The sequence below is a fragment of the Callorhinus ursinus genome, unplaced genomic scaffold, assembly GCF_003265705.2.
Source record: "Callorhinus ursinus isolate GAN/ISIS: 27379988/994484 unplaced genomic scaffold, GSC_fseal_2.0 scaffold75, whole genome shotgun sequence".
NCBI lineage: Eukaryota > Metazoa > Chordata > Mammalia > Carnivora > Otariidae > Callorhinus > Callorhinus ursinus.
This window is the reverse complement of record NW_027397137.1, coordinates 2,990,224-3,010,443: the sequence shown is the minus strand read 5'-3', so window position 1 is coordinate 3,010,443 and position 20,220 is coordinate 2,990,224. Positions and strand designations below refer to the sequence as shown.

General features: G+C 53.8%; 1 protein-coding gene across 2 annotated transcripts in view; it reads left to right on the top strand.

Moving 5' to 3' along the window:
- Positions 1 to 20,220, top strand: part of TMPRSS2 (transmembrane serine protease 2) — a 35,096-nt gene that overhangs the window by 13,230 nt on the left and 1,646 nt on the right. Inside the window, exons 4-13 of one of the 2 annotated variants that reach the window (XM_073887053.1) lie at positions 2,879 to 2,965; positions 3,673 to 3,792; positions 8,710 to 8,836; positions 10,015 to 10,125; positions 13,021 to 13,064; positions 14,070 to 14,241; positions 15,415 to 15,590; positions 16,626 to 16,688; positions 18,973 to 19,115; positions 19,555 to 19,707. In XM_073887053.1, the coding sequence (XP_073743154.1) occupies positions 2,879 to 2,965; positions 3,673 to 3,792; positions 8,710 to 8,836; positions 10,015 to 10,125; positions 13,021 to 13,064; positions 14,070 to 14,241; positions 15,415 to 15,590; positions 16,626 to 16,688; positions 18,973 to 19,115; positions 19,555 to 19,707 (1,196 nt within the window). Of the gene's footprint in view, positions 1 to 2,878; positions 2,966 to 3,672; positions 3,793 to 8,709; positions 8,837 to 10,014; positions 10,126 to 13,020; positions 13,065 to 14,069; positions 14,242 to 15,414; positions 15,591 to 16,592; positions 16,689 to 18,972; positions 19,116 to 19,554; positions 19,708 to 20,220 lie in introns of both variants that reach the window. The other variant, XM_025863512.2, reaches the window with a different exon arrangement.

Sequence of the window (20,220 nt, the reverse complement as noted above, 5' to 3'; positions counted from 1 at the left end):
AAGCAGGCTTCCCGCTGAGCGGAGAGTCCGACGTGGGGCTCGATCCCAGGACCCTGGGATCATGACCTGAGCCAAGGGCAGATGCCTAATGACTGAGCCACCCAGGCGCCCCTATTTTATTTTATTTTTAAAAGATTTTATTTTATTTAACACAGAGAGAGAGAAAGAGAGAGGGAGAACGCACAAACCGGGGGAGCAGCAGGCTTCCCGCGGAGCAGGGAGCCCGATGCGGGGCTCGATCCCAGGACCCTGGGATCATGACCTGAGCCAAGGGCAGATGCTTAACCAACTGAGCCACCCAGGCGCCCCTTAACCTTGCCATTTTAAAAACCATTTTATTGACTTAACACAGAAACATGTACATTTTATAAGTTTAATGTTTGGCCTTGGAAGTATTTTTTTTAATTAATAGACTATTTTTCAGAATAGTTTTTGGCTTACAGAAAAATTGAGTACCAAGTTCCCATATACCCCCCCTTTCACCTCCAAGTTCCTCCCATCTTGCCTTAGTGCGCTACACTTGTTACAGTCGATGAACCAAGGTTGGTACGTAATTATTAACTAAAGTCCATAGTTTTATTAGGATCATGCCCTTTTTGTTGTATATTCTGTAGCTTTTGACCAATGTATAATGACATGTCCATCATTACAGTAAAATACAGGATAGTTTCAGTGCCCTCAAAATCCCCCATGCTCTGCCCACTCGTCCCTGTCTTGTTCCCCCAGCACTTGGCAACCGCCGATCTTCTGTCTCAGTAGTTCTGCCGCCTTTTTTCACAGTGTCATGTATTTGCAATCATGCAGTACGTAGCCTTGTCAGAGCCTTGATAGTATTTTGCAAGTTACTTAAATAGCACAAATCCAGAAGAACCCATCAGGAGTGCAAGGGCCATCCAGGGACACCCTGTATCTATTTGCTATAGCAACAGCCAATGTTTCACACTTGAGTCCCCACGCATACACATCTTCAAGTCTGGGGTTTGGAGAACTGAAGGTCAGCAGTCTGTGATGCAGATGGTTGGCCCTGGACATGGTAGGGCTGAATCAACCCCAGACGAAATTGATAATGATGAAGGCACATGAATAGTATGTTGTACTTAAATGCAACAGTAGTGCCGTTGTCAACCAGACACCTGATTGCAAGATGCCTGCCCACCAAAGGTAGGATCGGGGGTTCCCACTGCCTGCGTGCTCCTCCAGATTGCCATATGCTCACTGAGAGGTTCAGAATACTTAATTTAATAGCTCTTAGCTCACCAGGCACGTTATTTTATGGTACAACAGGAAAGCCCCCCACAGGAAGAAATTCTCCTTGGCTAATGAGTCAAATTGGGCATTTGGAATTTCCCCTGAGTTTCCCCTGCCACTCCGCCCTGCCCAGCCCTGAGACATAATCACTGTAGGCCCAGTTCTGATCATGTGGCTCGGTGGCCCGGGGCTCTCCTTGGACCAGTGGCCTCCGCCTCCCCTGTGAGCCTGCTAGGACTTGCAGATGCACACCTCCCCTTCCCCAGCAGACTCTGAATTCCCGGTGATGAGGGCCAGGAAATGGGGGGGGTGCCCGGCCTCCCCCACACTCCAGGACACTTACCTGGCTGTCCTCCTGTAAACTGAGTGGGTGGGAGGGTCTGTGAATGCCTCCCCCCGCCCCCCCGCCGCCTCTCCCCGATTCCTCTGAGGAAAGCTCCCAGGAGCCGCTTACGCCTGTCTAGGAACTGCTGGGTGTGGTGTGCTTGGCGCTTGCTAGGCTTTTGGTTTACACGCTGACCAACAATGACCTGTCGGCTTGTTTTGACTGGAGAACATTGGTGACCTTCTCCAAATGACTGTGTTCTTAGCTGCGATGTGAGCCCAGTGCTCCTTCTGTCTCAGCCCAAAGGGCGATGTCAGCCCTGCCCAGGGGAACAGTCCATGGGGACGGGAATGGTCTACCTCTGCCCTCTCCAGTAGGGCAGCCCCCCAGCATTTGAATTTACATAACTATGAATAAATGACTTTAATAAATTTCATGATAAGTGACTGAAGTGCAAACAGCCTCACGTGGCTAGTGGCTGTCGATGGGACGCTGCGGGTCTGCGGCATCCGTTCCCTAAACTGTCTTGGGTAAGACAGTTTACTCTGCCTTGAGCACCACTGCCAGGGAGGTGATAGTCGAGGACGTTATTGTTTTCCCCTGCTTGTAATCACCAAAACAAGGCATTTTTCCTCTTTCAGGCAATTTTTTACATGAATCATGTATTTGATTATTCTAAGACGATACCTTTTTTTTTTAAGATTTATTTATTTATTTATTGGGGGTGGGGAGCCCAATGCAGGGCTTGATCTCACAACCCTGAGACTGTGACCTGAGCTGAAACCAAGAGTCGGATGCTTCACCGACTGAGCCACCCAGGCACCCCAAGACCGTCTTTTTTAAAACCTAAGTATAGGTCACTTCATATCATGGCTTCCTGCTTTTGTGCTCTTAAAAAACTGAGTGCTGGGGCGCCTGGGTGGCTCGGTCGTTGGGCGTCTGCCTTCGGCTCAGGTCATGATCCCAGGGTCCTGGGATCGAGCCCCGCATCGGGCTCCCTGCTCCGCGGGAAGCCTGCTTCTCCCTCTCCCTCTCCCCCTGCTTGTGTTCCCTCTCTCGCTGTGTCTCTCTCTGTCAAATAAATAAATAAAATCTTTAAAAAAAAAATAAACAAAAAAAAAACAGTGCTGTGGGAGAGGTAAGACCTCCCCAGCCAGATACGTTCTTAAAATTTCAAGTCTCATTTTTAAGTGTCTTCGAAGTTACTGCTTGATAATGCTGTCTTCTAAAAGTAGTGGGTAAAATTTGAGAGTGTAACTTCTAAGAAACTCTGTGACTCCACTGTGTGCCCCCCTCTTTCCCCAGAGGCCAAGAAAGCGCTGTGCATCGTGGTCTCCCTGGCGGCTGTCCTGGCGGGAGTCGTGGTGGCCGCCGTCCTGCTCTGGAAGTTCAGTAAGTGTCGGAGGGGGGCCCAGTCTTCGCGGGGTGCCTGCTCTCTGTGGGTGGACCTCCAGCCCTTCCTGCAGTTTCTCTTCCCCCAACCAGCTGTCTTGTCTTTCCTTCTCTTTGGTGATGGGGACACATGAATAACCATTCTCATCTGCTCACGTTGTCCGGGTGGTTATGAGTCACTCTTGTGCTGTGAGTGGAGTACTGACACGCTCCCGACTACATCCAGTGCTTTGGGCTAGGCGCTGCCTGGCACCGGAGAGCACAGACTTCCCGCCTTGGGGCCACACCTGTCCCTGAATCTCGGGGTACCGCATCACCTGCTATGTGCTGGGGCGTGCCTGTCCTGTGCCACCTCATGAGCCACAGCCAGCCTTTTCCATCAGCCCGGGGCAGTGCACACTCATGGCTGTGACGGAACACAGACGTCACTGTGGCAGAGAGGATGTGGGGGTGCTGTCCAAGTCCAAGGCTGCGGGCGCCTCCCACTCGATGCACCAGGGACTACTTTGCTGCTGACTGCCGGCCCTGTTTGCTTTGCTATCGATCGTGGCAGGGGCACATCTGCTCCTTACTAAAATAAAGGGGGGAAAGGGTTCTTCTCTCCTGTTGCTTGGGGCCTGGAGAGTGGGCTCCAGAACTCGTGGTGGGTGCGTGAGGTTTTCTTACCATCTCAGGCTGACTGGGTCTCCCTCCTGTCTCTCTGCAAGTGGAGAACAAATGCTTGGTGTCCGGGGTAGAGTGCGGCTCCTCGGGAACCTGCATCAGCCCCTCCCACTGGTGCGACGGGGTCCTGCACTGCCCCAGTGGGGAGGACGAGAACCGATGTGGTAAGTCAAGGCACCGTGTGCACCTGCGGAGGCAACCAGTCTGCCCTGGTGCCCAGACTGTGGCCCGTACCCGGCCTGGCGGCCAGCCCTGTGTCCGGCATGGCCACCCAGTAGGTCACCGAACCGCGACCTGGAGGCTGCGCCTTTGGTCTAACCCCAGATGAGGAGCCGGGCTCAGAGAGGGTGCGCTCCTGGCCCAGCATCACGCAGCGATGGGAGGGAGACCGCGGGGCTGGGGCCACTCGGACGGTGTGCTCCCAAGTGGAGAGTTGGGAGTGCGCTCTGTATTTTCAGAGCCAGCTTTCCTTTAACATGATATGTAGGTTTTGTCACAGAGCAGGCACCTGGCTCTGGCTTTTTATTATTTCCTGTTAATTGTTAGGAGTGATTTCAAGGGTGATTTCAAGGGTGGTGAAGTGGATGTCCTGGAAATGGTGCCTGAGCAGGCGTGGTGCCCAAATCCACCGGTGGCCACCCCCAGCGTGACCCTGACCCTGGTGTGGCACCTGTTTCCCAGTTGCCTCTGTGTCGTGCGGGTGGGTGGACCTGGAGGAGCCAGCCTCATCCGCCGTGCATTTAACTGACCCCCGCCCCTGCTGTGGAGCTGGCCCATTTCTCCCGACGAGCTTTTAGTTTGTCCTCCTCCCACAGAACGTGTTAGCCAACCAACCAACAAGCCAGACATGCGGGGCCTTGGCTGTGGCTGTGGCCGTGGTGCTGCGGGACTGCGCCCCCGAGTCCTGCTTCCTGCTGCACGCTCTGACACGCGTATCGGGGAACCTCTTGTTTTCAAACAGACAGACGATTCAAAATTACAGCATCAGAGGGATCACCGGGAATAATACCATGAGCAGCTTTCCTCTTCTCCCCTCAACTCCTCAGGTTTCATTTAAACATGGGGAGGGCCCTGGTAGGCGGAGGATGTGGGTCCCCTTTCTTGTCCTGCATCATCCCCGGTGAGGATGCTGCCCTGCACGTCCTCCCTGCCCGGTCCCGGCACCTGTGTGGGGCTCGCCACTGGCCCTGGCCGGTGGGACTCCCCAGACAAGAAGGTGGTCCCCAGCCCCAGCTCTGGGCGGCCCTTGGGGTCACCTGTGTCCGAGGTGGATGCCTCTGTGTCCCACAAGCTGCGCCTGCGTCCCGGGGACTGTCTGCACTTGGCAATGACCCACTCAAGCCTTAAACTTGGAACACAGCGCCTTGCCCGTGTGTTGGTGATGGTGTGTTTATCACCGTTCTCTTAAGGGGTGTCGAGCCTCGTAGAGCGTGGTTAAGCCATCATGTGTGATGGCTTTTGTGTTTTCATACGTATGCACGCAGGTGTGCAAGGAGAAACTCCAGCAAGACAAACTTGTTCTGTTCCCTGCAGACTCTCCCCTCCATCCCTCTCTTCTTAATGTTTAAGTTGTGTTTATTTAAATACTTGAGTTAATATCCTCAAATAGATCAAAATCAGGAAGTACCAAAGGATGTACAGGGAAAGCTTCATCTCCTGCACTACGCGCGCGCGCGCGCACACACACACACACACACACACACACACGCCCGTTCACCAGCCAATCACGCTTCTTTCGCGGGGCAACAAATACACGTTTCTTGCTTCTCCTTCCGGAGAGTTTTTAAGTGAAAAAGCAAATATATGTGTGCATATTTCCTACTGTCCTCATTGCTCAATGCTCACTGCCCAGCTGACCGCACAGGTCTTAAAGACACATCCTAGGGACCCTTTCTGGTTGGGACAGGAGCCCCCGCTTTCCCGTGGTGGCACACCCCGTGCTCCAGTGTGTGGCTCCAGAGCCCTGGGCATCCTCTTCTCGATGGACATAACACGCATGTTCCAGCCGTAGGAGTACATCAGTCGGGAACACCCCCAGAAGTAAAACTGCTGGGTCGGAGCATGTGCACATTTGTAATTTGGTAGATCCACCTGAACTTGGGATTGTAGAATTTCCACGTCAGTTATTTATATAAAACAAGATAGATGAACACAGCATTGTGTATGTGTTCTGTATCAGATCAGAACACACATTTGATGTGCTTTTAATTTGTCCACCTGTCGAGCGGAAATTATTCTCAATGAAGTGCACATCTTCTGACTGACAATAAAGAGCATCACCCGTCCCATGGATAAAGTTCAAGTATACATGGAGAGCTTTCTTTTCCTAAGAGTATGTGTGTATATGTGTGTGGAACGGATGCATATTGTTAAGATTAATTTACTTTCTACATCTGTTGCCGTGATTTTGGTGACCATTCAGTGTCACAGGAGAAACTGAAGGGCGGCTCGGGGTGACCCAGTGAGCACACGGTTTTGTACACTTGAGATTGGCTGAGAGGGAAGACCTCAGGTGTTCTCACCACAGAGGAAAGTGGTAGCTGTGTGAGGTGACAGGTACGTCACCCAGCCTGATTGTGGCACCCACTTCACAGTGTATGCATGCCTCCGAATGCCAGGTCATACCCCTTAAAGTATACGATTGTTCTTTGTCAGTTATACCTCAATAAAGCCAAAAAAATTCCTAAGACTTAAAAAAAGAAAAGAACTTGAGCTTGAGACCATCTCCAGCTCTCTGGTGCATCAACTGTCATGTTTTCCTCGTTAGCATTTTTTTTTTAGTTTTTATTTAAATTCCAGTTAGTGAACGTACAGTGGAATATTGGTTTCAGGTGCGCAACACGGAGATGAAACCCGTGCTCACCACAGCATGCGCCCTCCTGACTCCCCATCACGTCTCCTAGTTAGCATTTGATCGCAGAGAGATGGAAGGAAAAAAAAGTCTCTAAAATGGCTGTAAATCAAGAAGGCAATGTCTCCTTTACTTTCTGCTGTGCCACAGCGTCTGTTTTTTTTTATTTCTTTTATTTATTTTTTTATACTTTTTTATTTATTTTTTCATGAGAGACAGAGACAGAGAGAGAGAGAGAGAGAGAGAGAGGGAGAAGCAGGCTCCCAAGGAGCAGGGAGCCTGATGCGGGACTCGATCCCAGAACCCTGGGATCATGACCTGAGCCTAAGGCAGACACTTAACCATCTGAGCCACCCAGGCACCCTTAATTTTGGAATTATATTTAATTCCAGTGACTTTTAAAAAATGAACTTTATTTTTCAGCAGTGCTGAGTGTATAGAAGATAAAGCAGATAGTACGGACTTCCCGTGTCCCCTGCCCCCACACACAACTGCCGCATGTTTGACACCTTTTGTTGGTAGGGGGCTTTCATTTTAATTGATGAGCCAATGATTAATACATTCTTCTTAATGGAAGTTCTTAGTTCATACTAGGGTTCTTTTCTTGGCGTGTGGACAAATGTACAGTGTATTTGCATTTGGACAGTGGGTTTGAATAAATGCATCATGACCCATATCCACCGTTACGATATCATACAGAGCATTTCCACTGCTCTGAAAACCGTCTGTTGCTCTGCCTCTTCACCCTTTCCTCCCCTAGCCCCTGGCAACCACCAATGTTTTTACTGTCTCCATAGTTGTGCCCCTTTGCAGAATGTCACCTGTTGGAATCATATACCTTGTAGCCTTTTCAGATTGGATTCTGTCACTTAGTGACAAGCACTTAAGCTTCCTCCTTGGCTTTTCCTGGCTTGATGGCTCATGTCTTTTTAGCTTTGGGATCACTCGTCCCAGAAGCATCAGGAAATAATCAGACCACGGCTGCTCACTTCACAGGGAATGAGCCCGGAGGTGTCAGTCAGAAGGTCCAGGGAGTTGTGGCCACAGACGGGGCGGTGGGGGGCGTAGAAGGAGGTCTGTGATAACCAGGTCCTCATTTTATATTTTACTTCCCGTGTATCTCCCCCAGACGTCTGAGCACGGTTTCACATGCTTTTAGGCCTTGCATAAGTGACGTGTGGAACACAGCGTTCAGCAGCGTGCCCTCACACTGTTTTCAAGGTCGTTTGTTAGTGCATGACACCGGTCAATCCTCAAGCCACGTGGGATCCCGCTCTGTGGCTATGCCCCTCTCCACGCAGCCACCCACACAAGGAGAATGCTCAGGATTCTGGATTGTGTGAAAAGGCACTGGAATAGAGAGAGGCTTAAACTATGTCTATAATGTTTCGTTTCTTTAAAAGAGTTGAGATCCTTTGAGCAAAGCGTTGCTGGATTTAGAGGTAGAGCCAGGCACCAGGGCACTTGGCACATCTTGGGGTGCTCTGCCAGGATCCGGGGTGTTGGACAAGAGGGGTCAGTTTGTTGTTGAAAATGATTGTTTAAAGGTCATTTTTAAAAAACCCTTTATACCTTATTCATTTATTAAAAAAATTAGCTTTATCAAGGTATAAATCACATACCATAAAATTCATCCTCCAGAATATACAATTTGGTGGTTTTTACACATCCACGAATAAGTGCAGCCATCCCCACGTCAATTTTGGAATACTTTTCATCACCTGCTAAGGGACCCTGACAGGTCCCCCGCTTGTCCCTCCTCCTGCCCCCAGCCCCACCCCGGGCCCCAAGCAACCACTCATCTGCCCTCTGTTGCTGTGGATTTCCTACTTGGGGCAGTTCATAGAAACGGGCGTATGCGGGTTGTAGCGTGGGCCAGCACTTGGCTCCCTCCAAGGCTGGATGATACTCCGTGGTAGAGATGGACCACACTTCGTTCGCTCATCCGCTGACGGTCGCTTAGGTTTTCCCACCTTCTGGCTACTGGGAATGATGCTGCTGAACATCTGCGGGCGAGTCCTTGGCTGGTCACCTGCTGTCAGTTCTTTGGGGTAACGAGCAGTTGAGGGCCCGGGAGGGATAGAGCAGGGACACCCCTCGGGTGTGGTCAGTGCCTAGGGAACAGGGGACCCAGTGCGGTCACCTCTGAGCCTTTGTGTCGAGGGCTGGGAGGGCTCGGGTGGTGTTAGGACAGCCTCCCGAAACTCACAGAGCCTCTCCCCTGCTGCAGTCCGCCTCTACGGCCCGAACTTCATCCTCCAGGTGTACTCAGCCCAGAGGAAGTCCTGGCACCCCGTGTGTCAGGACGACTGGAATGACAGCTACGGGAGGGCTGCGTGCCAGGACATGGGCTACCGGTGAGTGTGACCCCAGCCACAGAAACCCAGGGATCAAGACTCACTGCCGCGTCCTGGGCTTCCATCCACACCCAGATACTCGGGGATGTCCGGTGCCGTGGTCACCAAGGTCCAAGGTGCCATCTGAGGGCCTTGGTGGCTCTTTTGTCCCAGATCCTCACCTCCCCAGCCGCCCTGGGTGGGGCCTGGGTGGAGACAGGTGGGGGTGGGGCCAGAGGGAACAGGTCGTCCTTGACCTTCACTGTGTGCACGCTTGGGGGAGGCCCCGAAGCCTTTGAACGGGAGAGAAGTGACATCAGATTTATATGGAAGAGGATTCAGTCCTGCATGGGGCCACGGGGAGGGTGGAAGGGCAGGAGGGTCCCTCCCAGGGATTCCCAGTTGGGGGCTCACCGGAGCATCCCTTGAGTGCATGGCAGCCATCTGACCCCATGGGGAGAGGCTGTGTGATCTTACTGCCACCACCTCTTCCTTGGGGTGTCCCTATATGACTTAGGTGCAATACTAGGGGGTTCTCCATATGCCAGTTTTCAAAATTAATTACTGCTTAATAAGAAATTTGGCATCTTAGCTGGTAAAATATTTCAAAATGCCATCCTCAAATTGCAATTGAATGACATAGTGAGGCCCCCATCACAGTTCAGGACCTTAATGGGATTTTATAGCTGGGGGTGTTTTAACTTAAGTTACATCTACTCACACATCCCTATTCTCATGGTTTCTTTATCCGAACCCAAACCAGGTTAGAAAAATAACAACCAGGAGCTTTTACCTGACACTTCCAGGTTCTTGTGGGGAAAGACTTTTTTTTTTAAGATTTTATTTATTTGTTTATTTGAGAGAGCGAGAATGAGAGAGAGAGCACAGGAGAGGGGGGAGGGTCAGAGGGAGAAGCAGAGTCTCTGCCGAGCAGGGAGCCCGATGCGGGACTCGATCCCGGGACTCCAGGATCACGACCTGAGCCGAAGGCAGTCGCTTAACCAACTGGGCCACCCAGGCGCCCGGGGAAGATGGTTCTAACACAACCTCACTTGATTAGAACTTGTGATTTTGTCTTCCAAATGCTAAGGTGTTCTCTTAATCCGAACACTGTGGAAGAGAAGTATGATGATATCACAGGATTTGCAATTGCTTATAACGAAGACACTGCTTTAATTAACATTTTCTGCCTCTTTTAGGAATAGTTTTTATTCTAGCCAAGGAATTGTGGATGACAGTGGAGCCGTCAGCTTCATGAAGCTGAACATAAGCGCTGGCAGTCTGGATCTCTATCAGAAACTGTACCACAGGTATTTGGTGATAGATCTTTTTTCCTTTAAGAAAATTTGTAATGACCGCGAGTAGGAGACACCATGGAGAATCACGGTGCCAAGGCTGATTTCTCTGAGCCGTAATTCCGGGTATCAGTGAGTTTCTCATTGGGAGGAGATTGGACTCTAAGCGGGGCTGGTTGTTCTGGGTTCATTCGTGGGAAGCAGCTAAGGGTTACTGGCCATTTTGTTTGTGCCCTTGATGGCATTGGATAACATTGTAAAATGGAGAGTCCTCCTTACTGCTTTTCTATTATTCTTTTTTTTTAAGATTTTATTTATTTGAGTGAGAGAGCAAGCGTAAGTAGCGGGGAAGGGCAGAGGGAGAGGAAGAAGCAGGCTCCCCATATAGCAGGGAGCCCAATGCAGGGCTCGATCCCAGGACCCTGGGATCATGACCTGAGCTGAAGGCAGATGCTTAACCGACTGAGCCACCCTTAACTCCCTGGACTTTAGAGATACACATGCTACGTGAAAGGGTGTGTCTCCAGGAATCCCAGAGAAAGCCTCAGGGTCCCAACCGGGGTGACCAACTGATCCTGTTTTGCCCTGGACTTTGCCAGTTTCAGCCCAGAAGTCCTGCTTCCCAAGGATCTCCTCAGTCCCAAGCAGCAGGGATGGCTGGTCCCCCAGCCCTAAGCCACCTTGTCAGATGATGCCGTGCCAGGGGTCGGCAGCATTCTGGGGGCCTGGGAGGGGGTGACTAGTTCAGTTTAGCTGATGTGTCCTGGACCTCGAAGCCAACTTGTGGGCCTGGGCAGGTCATTGTGTGTCCAGTGGATGGAAATGAACCTGAGCAACAGATCGCATGATTGATGGCTTCACTGGTTAGGGGGCTGGAGGAAAGGGTGGGCTTAAGCTACTTGTTACTGTTTTGCATATATGTTTAAAGCCTTTGCGGTCTTCCTAGGATTGTCATCATTTCTGAATGTTCTCTAATATAAAGGTCACACGGTGTCCTTTGTGCATAAGCCTTGGTCAGCTCCCAGGTCCTTACCACTCATCCCCAGGTGGCTAGCCAAGCCATCGCCTCCCAGTCGGCCAGGTGCCAGGGGCTGCACTTGCGGGAGAATGAGGTAACCAGCCATGCCGTCCCTCCTTTCCTTTGAGTGGGAGGCTGGGAGCAGTTTGCATGCCTGGTGGTTGCTGACCGCGGTGGCTAGGGGGCTGACTTCCGCCCAAGCTGCCCAGCTTGGCTGTCCCCAGGAATGTGACAGGGTGAGCCCAGGAGGAGGGCTGTGCTCGCCAGGTGCACGCATGAAAACAGCAGGGCTGTGTTCTGCCTGCCCAGGAAGCTAAACACAGCTGCCTGGGCTCTTTGTAAATGCTGGGTGTTTCTGTTCTTCCTGCGAACACTTACGTGCAGCATCGGGGCTGAGCAGGGACGAAAGGCTCCTTCCTCTCCACAAGAGCCCCGGGGACTCACCGGGTGGTTGTTTGGAGGGAAGACGAGGAGATCATTGCCTGGCATGGGGTGTCCCATACATGTGTGTTGGGGGGGTGGAAGGCTCCTTTCTCTTTGCTTTGATACCCGAGTTGCAGGTTCCCAGTGGGGCTCCTTTGAGCGGCCGTGGCGTGCCCACAAGCTGGTGGCTGCACACTGCACATCCACATAGAGGATAGTCGGCTTTACGATTCTTAGAAAACATCTTCGTTTGGGCGCCTGGGTGGCTCAGTCGGTTGGGCGACTGCCTTCGGCTTAGGTCATGATCCTGGAGTCCCGGGATCGAGTCCCGCATCGGGCTCCCGGCTCAGCGAGGAGCCTGCTTTTCCCTCTGACCCTCCCCCCTCTCATGTACTCTCTCTCTGTCTCTCATTCTCACTCTCTCAAAATAAATAAATCAATCTTAAAAAAAAAAAAAAAAGAAAACATCTTCTTTTAATGGGAACGCGTCTTCTCTTGGCCCCGTAGCCAAAGACCACCAGGACCCGCAGTGTCCGTGGAACTGTGGGGCCTCTCGGTGTGAGGGTGTCAGAGGGGACTTTGTGTGTAGGACTTGGGCTTGTGTTGAATCATTTTGGGGAGGTTCAGGGAAGCAGGGCTTTGCTTGGATTAGATGCTGTTAGGAAGCGAGGTGATTCTGTGATTGGTATCTTAACGCTGTTTTGTCTAGAAGGCGGCGGGCATGAAGCTGGGCTGCCTCGGGATTGGCAAACAAGTGCCATCACTCGTGGTGCCCAGCAGAGGGGGCTGTTGGTCACCGTGCGACTTGGACACGGTTCGTTGTCTGGCCCCGTGGGGACCCTGAAATCGCCGACATTCAGGGGAACACACAGCCGGAGGCAAGATGCCTGCATGTTAGGGCTGCTTCTCTCCCTCACGATGCATTAGGGGAAAATTCCCTCTGAGACAGAATGCATTGGTTATTTGTCTTTCAACTAGAACCTCAAACACTGACCTCCCAAACGAGTAACTTTTCTTTGGCTCCCGAGCAAATGATTGGTTGTCTTGCTTTCTGTGCCGTAAGTTGTAAGGCAGTCATAGGAACCCAGAACTGTACACATGGCTTCCAGACAAAATCAGAGGGTGATTTCAAGGTCTGGGAATAAAAATAGTAGCTCATGTTATTGGGCGCCTGCCCTGACGGCCACTCTGATGTGGTACCCTCATTATCCCACTCTACAGATGGGAGAAACTGAGGCACGGGGCCACAGGGTACACAGCGGGGACTTGAAACCCAGGCTTTGACTCGGTGTCTGCTCTTGGCCAGTGTCCCCCATGTAGATCTAATCTCCTTATCTGAGTCCTCAATCATGGGCCCTTCCACGCCGGGGAGTGAGAACATTGGAAGAAAATGTGTATTTCTAAGTATTTTGAGAGTCAAGCATCTCCTATTTATTACAGTGACCAGAACGTCCCCTGTTCTTTTGCAGTGATGTTTGTTCTTCAAAAATGGTGGTTTCTTTACGCTGTATAGGTAAGTGATTCTTGCGTACCTGCTTTTTTTCCTAAATAGGGAACACACTGTACCTTCAGAAACACCTCCCCTGTGTCTGGGGAGGTGGGGTGATGGGTTGGGATGTGCCCAGAGGCCTCGCGCCGTCTGCACCCCAGCTGCCCCCCAAGGAACACCTTTCTGGAATTGTGGTGTGCTGGAGATGCCTTCCGCCTCGGGTCCAGAAACAGCCGTCCCGTGAGGATGGGCAATCTCAGGAAACGGACGGGCCCCCCTCTCCCCCTCTCCTGCCATCCCCAGCCGGGGCTGTTCCCATCTTCATGCTGGGATTACTTACAGCTTCCAAACTTTGATCAGTGTGGGGGGCACTGTGTCTGCGCTCCCCTCCCTGGGGTGGCCCAGTCCTGTGTTCCAACGGGACACTGGTTGCGAAGCTCAGCTCTTCCGTGTGAAGAGGTGAACCTAGCAGCCGCTCCCAGGGATCAGGAGGGGGGCTGCGTGACCCAGCGGTCCCGGCCGGCCGCCACTTCCCAGCCAGGCTCAGCTCAAGCTATCTCAGGCCCCGAGACAGTGTGCCCGCCCCACCCTCCAGCCCTCGCCGTCCACCTCGTGGGGCCTGAGGCCACACACTCGAGCGGTTTGCAGGTGCGCTGGATGAACACTCACGGAACCCCAGCTTCTTCACGCTGGCAGTGACAGGGACAGGACAGGGGACTGCAGGGGCTCGGAGATCGATCCAGGGAAGTCCCTGGGTCTTCAGCCTCCCTCCAGCCTCCCCTGCTCGTTTGGTTCTGGTCCACTGTGAACTTCTCCTCGTGCCTCCGAGGCCCCTGCACCACATGCCCCCTGCCACCCGGAGCCTCTGTCCTGTAAAGTAGGCTCTTTCCCCACCGGTGCTCCCGAGTTTCCACAAAGGAAACTCGTTTCCCTTTCTGGCAAAGAACTCGGCACAAGTGGCACCAGGCCAGGCCTGGCACTGGGGGCAGCCCTGCTCCTGCCCACGGGCACTGTGCTTGTCACTTTCAGAGTGCGGGGTCACAAGGAAGATCATCCGCCAGAGCCGGATCGTGGGCGGGAGCAGCGCCTCCTTGGGGGACTGGCCCTGGCAGGTCAGCCTGCACGTCCAGGGCACCCACGTCTGCGGAGGCTCTATCATCACCCCCGAGTGGATCGTGACGGCTGCCCACTGTGTGGAGGAGTAAGTCCATGGGGGTGGGGGTCTCGGGGGCGTGGCTCACGGGTTTGGAGGTGGCTCGGGCTGTGGGACTGGGAGTGAAGTCTCTGACCTCTTCAAGCCCTGTTTTCTTTGCCTGTACGTGGGGCACAGTTCCCGCTTCATGGCCCTGCTGGAGGGTCAGGTGGGTGCGTGCGTGGGCAGCGGGGGCCAGGCCCATCCCCCACCTCTTCAGCAGGTGTGTGCGGGCGTCCCCCGTGTGCAGGGCTCTGGGTGGGCTGCAGTGTGTGAGGGGAGCCTGCATCCTAGCTGAGTTCTCAGGAGCCCTGCCCTTGTGGGAGGCCTGGTCTTCCCCGATGCTCGTCCTCAAGATGGCACACCAGGGGACCTCACATTGCTCTGCCCGAAGGTTCCCTGGGACCCATGGTTAAGCAGCCTTGACCACGGCGTTGCCCACGCAGATGGGTAAGGAGCGGGGAGGGTAGCCATCATTTATAGTGTTGGCCTTTTCCCTTAAACGTAGAGTTTTTTTGGTCACATGCCTATTTCGGAAGGAAGTTAGCTCCGCAGAGCTGTCTTTCTGACTTAGAGTGAGCTTATACCTTGGCTTGGGTCCTGGTCCTCTGCACACTTGTAGACAGGCGAGCCTGCTCGTCCCAGGGGCTGTGGGGAGGGTGGAAGGAGCGATGTTTCCTTCCTTACCTCCTTCCTCCTTCTGATGGCTTCCCAGGATCTGGGATTCTCTTAAAAAGGAAACACCTAGATAAAGCTAATGCCCTGATGGCTGTTTGACCTAGAGTCTAGGCATCCACATACATTTATTAAGCCACCTACTGTGTGCCAGAAGATGCCCTACCACATAAAGGTAGGTAAGACCCAGTCCTGGCAGAAGAGAGGTTGGAGATCTCAGGGGGGGCATCAGGCCCAAGAGAAAGCATTCTTAGAACCTGGAGGGTTTGCAGGCTGGCTCGGACCATAGGAGGGACGGGTTGCATGGGGGGGGGGGGGGGGGGGGCACGGTGTGGTGCCGAGGGAGGAGAGCCTGAGATGATCTCGCCAGACTCGCCGTGTAGCTTCCAGCGGTTCCTGTCACCTCTGGGACGCTTGGCTCCTGTGTATGATTTTTGGATATCACCAAATGAGTGTTTCACGTTCGTGCTCCTGAGATGCTGAGTGATGTTCGACTCTGTCTTCCAGACCGCTGAACAACCCCCGGTATTGGACGGCCTTCGCGGGAATCCTGAGACAATCTTTCATGTTCTATGGACATGGACACCGAGTGGGAAAAGTGATTTCCCATCCCAATTATGATTCCAAGACCAAGAACAATGACATCGCCCTTATGAAGTTGCAGACACCTCTGACTTTTAACGGTACGTACCCGTGTCCGTGGGGCTCAGGGTGCGCGGACGACTTTGACCACATCTTACGGACAGAGGTGGATTGGAACGAATCCCGGGCCGTGTTAACCGCAGGGTGGGGTGCGGAGGGCTGGCTCACAGGGCGCCCTGCACAGCCGAGAATGTATCTGTGGCTCTCGGGGGAGGCTGTCAGTGGCTCGCTCGTCCTGCACGGATCAGAGTGATGATTTCACCAACGTGCGGAAGTCCAGAAGGGGTTTCCAGCCACAGCAGTGTTGACATTTGGGGTTGGCGGCTCTTGGTTGTGGGGCCCCTCCTGCTCATGGTAGGACAGGTAGCAGGAGCCCTGGTGTCCACCCCCTAGCTGCCAGTGGTGCCCTTCAATTGTGACAACAATGTGTCCCGTCCCGTCCCCCGGGGGCGACATCACCTCTAGTTGAGAGCTACTGGTGGAACATTTGTCAGTACTTGCCTTTTTCACACGAATCCTGAAGGTAAGATACTTCACAATTTACAACAATAAAAAACACACATGGTTTCCCTTAGCTTTGTATTCGGCCCCCGTTCTAGTCCGTCCAAGGGTCCCTCTGGAATGTTCCAGCCCACATGGGTACAGACGAAGCAGAGCCTTGTCCCTCTCCTCGAGGTGTTTGGATTCAAGTTGGGATACAGTTTAGACCCAGAAGGAGCCGGTCGGTGGGGGCTGATGTCCCGCAGGGGCCTCCGAGGTGCAGGCTGGGAGCGCCCGTAATTGTGAATATTTAGAAGCAGAACTAGCACATAATCCCATTTCCAAGCAGCATGCCTTCCAGAGGAGGGAGCAGACAGCCTGTAAGAAGGCCGGGCTGCGGGGCCGGAAAGTGGGAGTGCCGGGACACGTTGGAATCTGGAATTTTCCTTGAGCGATGGTGGTGGTCCCAGGCCTAGCTGCGTACAGGTGGGGAAGATCAGGTGAAGACGGTTGTGGGAAGCCTTCCATAGACCCGTTCACCGTGCTTTCTCTTCCTGGAACAGACAGAGTGAAACCAGTGTGTCTGCCCAACCCAGGCATGATGCTAGAGCCAGATCAGTCCTGCTGGATTTCCGGATGGGGGGCCACCTACGAGAAAGGTGAGGCTCCAGGGCACGCAGCTCTGCGGGTCCTCCAGGACCATAGCATGGGGTTTGGACGTGGGAGGTCCCGGGTTTAATCCTGGTTCTATTACCACATGATGAGATGACTTTGGGTGATTCACCCGGTCTCCATGCCTCAGTTTCTCCACCTGCTGAATGGGAAAAAATCATACCTGCCCTACTTAGCATAGTATTCTGATTAAGCTCCAGCGGAACAGTGTGTGGAAACTGCTTTTCTGAACTACAAAAGCCATGTAACTGAAAGGTGTACAAGCCCTGTGATTGCACCCCACTGTTGCTAACTGAAAGGTGTACAAGCCCTGTGATTGCTAACAACCCCACTGTTGCTAACGGGTTGCCCTGGAAGCCTGCCATGCCCTTCCTTCGATGGCTGAGTGACCGTGGGCTCGCATACCTCAGGATGGCCAGCAGCAGGCTGCCAGAGCTTTGTCCCTGTGCTCTGACACCCCAGAGAGACAGGAGGACCTACACCGTCCCAGCGCAGGCCTGCTCAGCTGGCTTCCTTATAATTTGCTTTCATCTCCGAGAATACTTTTCAGATCAAGGAATCCTAGCTGTTTCATGTTTATGAAGTGTTGGAAGTGCTTACTGGTACAAAGAAGCATCTTATGTATGGTTTACACCCTTCTGAAAAGTGTTTAAGGCACACATACACACCTTCTTTAAAGCAAGGTGAAAAGTACCAGGCGGGGTGATGTGGGGGGCCTGTCGGGGAGGTGGTGGTGGGCTGTGCATCCAGGCGTCTAGTGTAAAAACAGTTACTGCAGGTGAGCCTCCAGTTGGTGTTCGTGCCTTCACAGTGGCCCGGACAGATGGGAAGATCACGGATTTGTGGGGCATCTCCCATGGGCTGGGAATGCAGCGCTGAACAAAATAAGACAATCTCCATGTTTTCTCGTGGGTATCTGGGGGCAGAATGTGGTCAAGCAGGAAACAAATGACGGAACTGGGTGCTTTCAAACAGCAAGAAGTTGTGACAGCAGGGGCCTGGCTGTTTTGAAGAGGTGATCAGGGAAGGCTTCTTGGGAGAGGCAACATTTGAGCTGAGATCTGAATGACCAGGCTGTTTAAGGAACAGAAGGGTCAGTGTGGCTGGGGCATAGTGAGCCAGGGGTGAGGGTGTAGGCTATGCAGGGCCTCCTAGGCTATGGGGGGGACACTGGCTTTTATCCTGCGTGAGACAGAGAGCCATCAGGAGGTTTTAAGGAGAATAACAGGCGCGTGGGTGGTTCAGTCGGTTAAGCTTGTGACTCGTGATTTCGGCTCAGGTCATGATCTCCGGTCTTGAGATAGAGCTTGGCTTCGGGCTCCACGCTCAGAGAGGAGTCTATTTGAGGATTCTCTCCATCTGCCCTCCTGCTCACGGACGTGCTCTTTCTCTCAAATAAATCTTATTTTAAAAGAACGAGAATGACATGATCTGGTGGCCCTTTGGGCCAAGAGCACAAAGGATGCCTCCTGCCTGCAGGAGGGGGGCTGAACTCAAGTGTGGGGGATCATTGCTGTGGTCCTCCCTGACCAGCTCAGCTGTGGGTGGTGGGCTTGGAGGTGGGGACACCAAGCATGTTCGGGACGGAGCCACCACCTTGCAGATGGAGTGAATCTCAGCAGGGAGGAGAGTGAGGGATCCAGGGGCGGTGGCTCCTTGCTTCGTGATCCGAGCCCCAGGGTGGGTGGTGGTGCCACTTCCGGAGCCGGGGAGTAGGGGGTGGTGAGGATTTGGGGTGGTGGGGAGCAGTGAGAGGCTCTGTTCTGGCTCCTGAAGCCCGTGGTGCCTGGAGGACACCCATGTGGAGGCGGCAAGATGGGAGGCGAGCGGTAGAAATGACAAGGGTCCACGCTGGTTGAGAGACGTGTTAACGTGCATGGGAGCCGAGAGGTGGGGTGGTACGTGGAGGGCCACGGGGCTGTTGAAGGTGGAAACACAGGAGCACCCCATGGGCCCGGGAACGGTCTGGTGAGGAGGGAACCCCAAACCAAGTCGCTGGGGGGTGAGAGGAGATTCGAGAAGAGGGCAGGCGTTCCAGAGCCCCCGGGGGCAGGGAGGCGTCCCTGAACAGGAAGAGCCACACTCGGCACACGGCACATGTCCTAAGGATGACCCAGCGTCCCGGGACGAGGCTTGGTGGGGAGCAGCGAGGGGAGGGGAGGGGCCGTGGCCCTCAGTCTCCTGTCGCAGGGGCATGTCCCCAGGAGGGAGTCCTCTGTTTCCGCGGGAGCTGCTGGCCCCACAGCAGCTCCATGTCGTCTGCTGTCTCAGGGAAGACCTCGGACGAGCTGAACGCGGTCATGGTGCCCCTCATCGAGCCTTGGCGCTGCAACAGCAAGTACATCTACAACAATCTGGTCACGCCGGCCATGATCTGCGCAGGCTATCTGCAGGGAAGCATCGACTCCTGCCAGGTGACTGCAAGGTGTCAAGCCCGCCGTGACCCGCCCCCCCCACCACCCCGAGGCGGGGTCCGCGCTCCCAGACCGGAGGCAGCTCCGGGGTGGCCGTGGCCAGGCTCAGTGCTAATGCTGGGGAAGCGCGTGCTGCCACCCACCCGCTGCCTCCGTTTCCACCCCAGGGGTTTTATTTTGTCAGCTTGTCAGTGGGACAGAAATAAGCTTCTGAACTATTTAAAAATACAGTCCACAATTTACTTAGTAACTCCTCCTTGGTCCAGACTAAAACTCGTCACCGGCGTAGTGTCTGGGGGATTATGTTGCTGTCCCTCGCCGGGGGAGACACGAAACCCGCACACCCACTCGTAACTCCCATGGGGACCCCCACCCTTGGTGCGTGGCCAGTTGTGTGCGCAGTTGTGGTCTGAACTTCTGCTCTTGCCGCGTCCCCCAGGGTGACAGCGGAGGTCCCCTGGTCACTTTGAAGAGCCGCATCTGGTGGTTGATTGGGGACACGAGCTGGGGGTCCGGCTGTGCGAAAGCTAACAGACCAGGAGTGTACGGAAATGTGACAGTATTTACCGACTGGATTTACCAACAAATGAGGGTAACTTCCCTGTCCCCCTCCTCACCGAGCTCTCTGAGTCTGGTGTCAAAGCCCAGAAGTCTGCAGGGTGTGGGCTGCCTGCAGGAGCCCCACCAGTCCCCCACACCCAGCACCGCCCAAACTCTGCCTCCCGGGGCCCCGGTTTGCAGTCAGCATCGCCCTCCCCGCCCTCCGCCGTCCACCCTCACTGCTGCCCAGTGCTGCCCAGGTGCAAGAACCTGGGGCGGAGCCTTTCCGAGTCCAGAGCCAACCGAACAGGGCTTCCCTGTGCTCTGCTGACCATGCTTGGCTCTGATTCAGCTGGCTCTGCTCACCGCCCCGCCCCCACCCCCGACTCATCATAGTCAAATTCCAGTGATGGGCAGAGAACAGAGCAAGGCAGATCAGCCAGATCTCTGTGCCCCGGGGTGGAGGAGTAGCTGGGGTTCCCTGGTACAAGGAAAAGTGGTGAAGACCAGAATTTGGGTATAGCTTCCCTGGGAGCCCAAATTTCCTGTATTAAACCAGAGGGGT